Source organism: Vigna angularis, chromosome 5, assembly GCF_016808095.1.
Source record: "Vigna angularis cultivar LongXiaoDou No.4 chromosome 5, ASM1680809v1, whole genome shotgun sequence".
NCBI lineage: Eukaryota > Viridiplantae > Streptophyta > Magnoliopsida > Fabales > Fabaceae > Vigna > Vigna angularis.
Window position 1 is genome coordinate 16196905 of NC_068974.1, and position 7847 is coordinate 16204751.

Sequence of the window (7847 nt, forward strand, 5' to 3'; positions counted from 1 at the left end):
TAGTGTCCGGTCGTATTTTGGTACCCTGTGGTTTAGTTTGATTACGTTCGGTCAGTACTGAGGTGTTCAGTAGAGTACTCTAGGCGTTTAACCCTGACTCAGGCGTTCTTTATTCTAGTGTTCTGTCTTGTAGCGATGGTTCTTAGAGAATGATCTTTATTGGTGATGTTGCTCTAAGGTTGCAATCATTTATGGGAAGTGACCTGCCTTGATATTCGTTGAGGTAGCAATCGATTAATAAATAGTGATTAGTCGTGATGGTGCATGATTCAGGCAGTGATCATTCATAAGTAGTGCTCGGTTTGGATGACGCTTGTCTCAGATAAGGATTGTTAACTGTTAGTGGTCGTACGTAGGGAACATCCGATCTCGATGAGGTTACCCTCAGATAGTGTTAAATCCATTAAAGTGATCAATTAAGTGTTCGTCCGAATGGTACTTAATCTGTGGTGCGCTAGGTTTGATCTTTGAGCGATCGTTTGATTAGTGTTCGAAATAATGGTAATTGTTCTAGTAGAGTGCGCTGTCTAAGTGTGAAGTCTAAGTGTTTGATCTTACTTAGCATTCGGTCTCTTGGTGCGCGACCTAATGGTATTCGGTCCAAATAGCGTTTGATGTCTAGTGTCGAGCTTATGTGATCAATCTTAACGTTCGTGAAATCAGTATTCGATCTGGTGTTCGGTTTCTAGCGTTCGGCCTAGTGTTTGATCTCAGTGTTCATTGTGAGTGTGTTCGGTCATTATGGTTTTCTGAGTTTAGAGTTCGACTCAATTGTGCATGAGCACCTAGCATTCGTTCATATGGAATTCAGTCTAATATTATTCATTAGATAGCATTCAGCGGATAGCGCTCGGCTGATAGTGTTCAGCAGTTAGCATCTGTCCAAATAATATTCGGTTAGAATGTTTGGGGAATAGCTTTGTCCAGTAGCTCATCATTGTATCTTCCGTATGAGTGTCCAGTAGAAATTTTGGTATGTTGGTGTATGGGGATGTCTAACCTAAATATTATATGATGTTTATATCAAAACAATTAGGTTTAATACCCAATTTTGTCCCCACTTTGGTTTGGAAATCTCAAGTTAGTCCCTTTATAGAAATGTGAGTGCAATGGATCCTTATTTGTAATTATTTGAGTCTAATGAGTCCCTTCCGTTAAATAGAAGGAAACGGAGTTAGTGGACTGATGATGTGGCAGTAGTCATTGGTGAGGTGTCAAAACACAATTAAAAGTTTATAAAAATAACAAAAGAAGAGTGCATGTCAGATGTTCTGGGGCAAAAGGGAAATGTCCTTGGACTGTGCTGCAAATCCTCCTCCCTCCGAAGACTGAACGCAAGATCCGAGCTGAAGATGGTATTGATAATCTTCATGGGACCAGCATAGGACGAACCAGGAAAAGAGGCATACGCAATTCCCTTCTTCTTATCCGAATCCGCAGGCATTGAATCCTGAGCATCCTTCCACCACCTGAAACACACGGAATCAACCACCGACGCTCTTCACACATTCAATCTCAATCAAAAAATGCAGACAGGCTCGGATCACAGCAAAATTCGTACGAGGCACGACAAAATCAACAAGCTTGCCAGTTTGATTATTCGAGGAAAAACATTAAAAATACATAAAACCGATAAAATGGAATTCCGCTTCACCTCGATCGACCCAACCCTAAACGTCCGTTGCTTTGGATTACGGAGATTCACAGTGAGGAAATGCACTCACAGATTTAGGGAAAGTTAAATAAGGCGCTAATTGAATTGAAGTGAGAAATGAGTGGAATCTTGAAAGGGGAGACCTGTGAGGAACGAAATAGACTCGCTGGTCCTTGTGTGAGTGTGGTCGCTGAGAGTTATCGGAGCTATCTTCGGAGGCACAGTCCATTGCAGAGAGAGATTTAGAATTCGCTTCCAAATTGTGCAGATTATTTATAAAGCCAGAGAAAGCAGAAAATGAGAGAATTGCAGAGAAAGAAGTAACTCGCCAACTACGAACCACCACTGCTCCGTCTTCCCGCGATCACTGCTTCTGTATTCTTTCCCACACACGAACATGCCCTAATCTACAACAAATCACCCCCAAATCATTTTATCCCCAATTTATAAGAAAACCCAATTTCAAAATCAGGTACCCTAACACCAGGTAAGCACGCACACAATTGCGTCTTGACACCTCACCAATGACTACTGCCACATCATCAGCCCACTAACTCCGTTTCCTTCTATTTAACGGAAGGGACTTGTTAGACTCACATAACTACAAGTAAGGATCCATTGCACTCACATTTCTATAAAGGGACTAACTTAAGATTTCCGAACCAAAGTGGGGACAAAATTGGGTATTAAACCAAACAATTATGCATATTTTTATAAATGATATATTGCATGTTAGCTCACCCTTACTTATTTGTGCATGTATTGGAAAATCACATTTTTGCGATGATCGTATAACGTTTTTGTTATACGGGAGCAGATGAAGAGATGTCGCGTGGTCTGGTGCAAGTGCAGGAAGAGATGGAAGAATGTATTAGAAGGATTCAATGTTTTCTTTACTGTTCTGTCTGAGCTGTAAACTTTTGTATAGATTTGAGCTTGAGGTTCGGGGTGTTACCGTAATTGTATTATTGTAATATTTCAAGTCTTGAATTTTAAAACGGGCAAAATTTTTTTGGGGTGTTACACTCTGCACTCCACTGTTGGTGCCAGCTTGGACGATCCTCAGTCGTCCTTTCCAATCCTCAGTGCTAAGCCCATCACGAAGGTAATGAGGGTGTTTCCTTGGTGGCTGCAGCACTTCCAGGTGGTGAGACCTACCACTTACACCTGCTGCTTGTTTCTTTGCTGGATGTGGAGCCCTTTTTCCAACCACTACACGAACGTGCAGCTGCCCCCTCCATCTTTTTTTCTTAAAAAAAACTCTCGGTCCTTACATTCTCCCCAACAACAAAAATTTTCGTCCTCGAAAATTAAGCTTACTAGAACCAGTCAAGGTAAGTTACTCCCACTTCGCCTCTAACTTCCAGGTAGAGTCGCTTGTTCTACCATCCCAGATGATCTTGACTCGTTTGACAGTTCGTCCTTAATCCTCACTGGTTGTACCTAAACTGACAAATCTTCTCCGACTTGCACACCCTTAACTTCTAGCACTGTCCTAAGGTGATCTTCATGCTCACTTGAAGGAGGTAAACCAGAAACTTCTTCAGGAAACCAACTGCGAGGTTTACACTCCAACTTTCCTGCGCCGCATGATTTGAAACTTGAGTCACTTCTATATGTGATAACACTAAGAAGTAACTAGCACCCTCCAGGAGGTCTTGCCTCACGATGCCGATCGACAAAGACATCTTCGTCTTCATCCGGAAACGACATCTCCTTATCATCGCAGTTGATAAGGATGCGATCGATGGATAGCCAATTCATTCCCAAAATTACTTCTAATCCTTGCAAAGGTAAACGGGTGAGGTTTACCTAGAACCGACGTCCCTCTACGACAATCGGATAACGGACACACACAGAAAACGTCCCAATTAATCCTGATGCTGGTGTAGACACCAACAAGTCAACGCCTAAATCTTCTACAGACAAACCCAACTTTCAACAACTGCCTTCGATACGAAGGAGTGTGTTGCCCCCAAATCAAAAGCACAACACAAAGCACACCAAGGAAGTAAACAAACACAGATGAGGATGTTACCTGAGCTGACTGCTTCTGATCCCACCAAGGCGTACACTCTGCCCGTCGTCGGAGGTCTGCCACCTCCCTTGGGTGGAGGCAAACCAGTCCTCTGCGCTTGAGATCCTGATCTGTAGAAGTACACTCAGCAGCATAGTGCCCTTCTTTCCCGCACTTGAAACACTTCAATACTCTTCTTTCCACAGGGCAGTTGCTACGATAATGAGGTCCTCCACATTTCAAACATTTAACGTTGCCGGATGGCCTGGTTGGTCCTGACTGCACCGATGGTTGATAGGATGAATCCTTAGACCCAGAAGAAAAAGATGGTCTAGCGTAAGGGGTCTTCTTGGTGCTAAACCCACCACGAGATCCAGATGATCCCCCATTTCTAGCAGGCTGACTTTGCTGTCCTTCAGATTCCCCCTTTGTCTTCTCTAGATCACGAGACATCTCCACCAATGTATGGAACTCTCTGATGCGCAACCCTTTCACCAGCAACTTGATATCACTCCTCAAGCCATTCTCAAACTTTCTGCACTGCCACTCTTCATCCACTGCCATGGTGTTGAAGCGAAGCAAATGCTTGAAGCGATTTGCATACTCTGACACTGATCTGTTGCCTTGTGCCAGCTTTAGGAATTCTACTTCTTTTGCAAATCTCACATTGTCTGGGAAATACTCAGTGTAAAATCTGGTCTTAAACAATTCCCAGGTAATAGGAGTCCCACTCCTTTCCAGGATCATCTTCATGTTGTTCCACCAATGACCAGCTTCACCAGTAAGCAGATACTGAGTATAGGCCAATTTCTTCTCATCAGGACATCCCTTAGCTTCAAATATCCTCTCCATGTCCCCAAACCAGTGATCAGCTTCATCAGGGCTGCACTTGCCAGTAAATCTTGCTGGGCGATGCTGCAGAAAACTCTCCAAGCTCCACTCTTGCGCAGGAATAATGTGAGGACCGTATGTTTAGGAGCAATGATGGGACCCACTCCTTGCATTATTGGAGTACTATTATTTAGAAGAAGGGGTTTGGTCTCGTTATAGGAAGGAAGGGAGAAGCTGGGTATTGGAGTACAATTATTTGGAAGAAAGGGTTTGGTCTCGTTATAGGAAGGAAGGGAGAAGCTAGGGAGTGCAGGGGTTTACTTTTTAAAGGGAAGAATTGGTAGATTCAAGGAGTTGGGAGGGGCTTTACCGATTGGAAGAGTTGCTGCAAATCTGTGAAAAGGTGAAGATCGGAGCTGCTGAAGTGCAAGGAGGCCTTGGATTTCAAGTCTTGGGAGAGGTTGATTCAAGAAAGGTGTTCGGTGCTGCATATGGAGGAGTGAAAGGATTACTGCAAAATCTGGAAGAGAAGAAGTGGAGAGTTGTTGGAGCTGGAAGGAGATCAAATCTTTTGGAGAAAGATCCAAGGAAGTCTTCAAGAGGTAAGGGGAGCTAGATTTTTCGTCTAATTGATGATATATGTTGTGTTTGATGCAAATTTGGGAAGGAAGGGATGATAAAAATTGGGATTTTCTGGGTTTCTGGGTTTCTGGAAAACCTGCGATTCTGCAGAATTCTGCAGAATCGCGCGTTCGTCCAATTTGATGAGCTAAATTGGACGCTCGTCCAAATGGCTCGACCAATTTCTGAGCGTTCGGTATTTTCTGAACGTTCCCCCAAAATAGCCAAATTTGGAACGTTCGGTTGTTGTTCTGAACGTTCGTCCTAATCGAAAAATTGGGACGTTCGTCCACATGGCTCGGCCATATATGCAGAGTGTTCGGTTTTCAATTTGACGAATGTTCGCGTTCGTTCTAAGTGTAGCGTTCGGTTTAGTGAACTAGGGATTGTGAGCGTTCGTCCCTAAATTGGTAATTACAGGAAGTGATCTTGAGCGTTCAAAACGTTCGTTCTAGGCATGTGTAGTTTAATAGTATTTGATCTTCTGTTTTGGTGTACTGTGGTTTGAAATCGTTCGGCCTTAAGTTGGAGTAAATCTGAAGCGTTCGGCTTAGCAGTAATAAAGATGATGAGCGTTCGTACTTATGTGGTATCCTTGGATAGTGATTTTGATCGTTCGGTAAAATGGGAAGCGTTCAGACATAATTGAATATTATAAGTTTGAAATCGGTAACGATCGGCCTTAGTATATTATAGAGTATGAGCGTTCGTTTTTAACTTAGTATGTTCGAGTAGCAATGTTGAGCGTTCGGTTTTCATTTGATAGTCTTAAGTTTAAATCTGGAGCGTTCGGCCTTGTTCTTTTGAGCGTTCGGCCTTGTTCTTTTGAGCGTTCGGTTTTGATGAGATATTCTGATTGTGAGCGTTCGGTCTTAGGTTGATTCTAATCATGAACGTTCGGCCTTTGTTTGATTCTGATGGTGAACGTTCTCCTCGATTTTGTTGTTAGCGTTTGGCCTTAAGTAAGTATTTTTAGGTAGTCTTGAGCGTTCGGTTTTGATGAAGTATCCCCGCTTGGGAGCTTTCGATTTTAAATTAGACTATTAAGTTTCAATCATAAGCGTTTCATGTATATGATTGTTAACGTTCGGCCTCAGGTTGGTATTCTTGAGTTTGGATATCGAACGTTCGGTTTTGGATGTATAAGTAAGCGTTCGACCTTTATTTGGTATTATAAGTTTGGAATCTTGAGCGTTCGGTCCTAATTGGATAAATCTTAAGTTTGAAATCTCTGAACGTTCGGTCTTATTAGCGATTTATGACGTTAGTCCAAAGGGTGTTAGCGTTCGTTCAGATAGCGTCCGTCCAGAAGCATTCGTCCAAATTGTTTAGATAATGTTCGTCCAAATGGTTTAGATGACGTTCGTCCAAACATTTTGGTGACGTTCGACCAAATGGTGTTCGGCCTAGTGTTTGAAAAGGGCGCTCGTCTAGTGACGTTCGTTCCATAAGTATGTGGATGAATAGTGTTCTGATGAATAGTGTTTGGATGAATAGTGTTCGGATGAATAGTGTTCTGTATAATGTTGGGTTCTAAGTTGGATTTCCCTATAATGGAATTATGTGTACAAATATTTGAACTATATGCTGTAATGTAATGTATGTGAATGCATGAGATATACTAAATTAGTGGGATGTTATGATTGTAAATGTAAATGATGAATTTGAGTATGATTTGGACATCTCGAGGAGAGATGGACGAAAGTGTTATGTGGGGTGTTGTTGTTGTTCTGTATAACTGTAGTGAACTTTGTATTTTGGTCTGTCTATCCCTACACTCAAAGCATTGTTGATACTCAAGTAGAGGAGAACAATGTAAGTGGTGAGAGTAGAGGGAGGTCCTCGTCTATAGTCTTTGAATTTAGACATAGACAGATTGGGGGATTTACCTTGCTAGTGTTGGAGAAAGACCAGCTGAACTATGCAAGTGCAAAGACGACTGATAGTTCGACAGTTATACAAATTCGGATGAGTCATGTGTGTGGATTTACCTTGCATAGTGTTGGAGAAAGACCAGCTGAACTATGCGAGTGTAAAATGAGTTGTGTGTGGATTTACCTTGCATAGTGTTGGAGAAAGACCAGCTGAACTATGTGAGTGTAAAATGAGTTGTGTGTGGATTTATCTTGCATAGTGTTGGAGAAAGACCAGCTGAACTATGCGAGTGTAAAATGAGTTGTGTGTGGATTTATCTTGCATAGTGTTGGAGAAAGACCAGCTGAACTATGCGAGTATAAAATGAGTTGTGTGTGGATTTATCTTGCATAGTGTTGGAGAAAGACCAGCTGAACTATGCGAGTGTAAAACGAGTCGTGTGTGGATTTACTTTGGATAGTGTTGGGGAGTGTCAGCAAACTATACGAGTGTAAAGATGTGTGAGTTGTAGTTTAATGAGTAAGTTTTAATTGTTCCTTTATATGTATTTATGTATGATGATATGGATTAACTGTGATATATGTATAACATGCTTTTTATATCTAGCTCACCCTTGCATTGTTTTCGTTATGTGCTGTTTGGGTATGTTTCTTTGGCAATGATCATCCACTTGGATGGGAGCAGATCTTGTCGTGGAGTTTCCCTTGGAGCAAGAGCTGGAGGTTGCTGATGTTGCGGAGTAGTCTTCTTAGAGTTTCCTGATTAAACAATTGTAGTGTTTAATCCTTTCAACTGTTCAAGTTTAAATTTTCAGTTTCTGTTATTCCTGAATGACTGTAATTTCATATT

At 41.9% G+C, this 7847-nt stretch overlaps 1 protein-coding gene across 1 annotated transcript; it reads right to left on the reverse strand.

Annotated features, from left to right (window-relative positions):
* Nucleotides 1-1225: 1225 nt before the first annotated feature.
* Nucleotides 1226-1973, reverse strand: LOC128196662 (ubiquitin carboxyl-terminal hydrolase 8-like). Its single transcript, XM_052878156.1, has 2 exons — nucleotides 1798-1973; nucleotides 1226-1469 (listed from the first exon to the last, which is right to left on the reverse strand). Exons 1-2 carry the CDS (start codon nucleotides 1881-1883, stop codon nucleotides 1226-1228), a joined length of 330 nt encoding a protein of 109 aa, XP_052734116.1. The 5' UTR covers nucleotides 1884-1973.
* Nucleotides 1974-7847: the final 5874 nt, after the last annotated feature.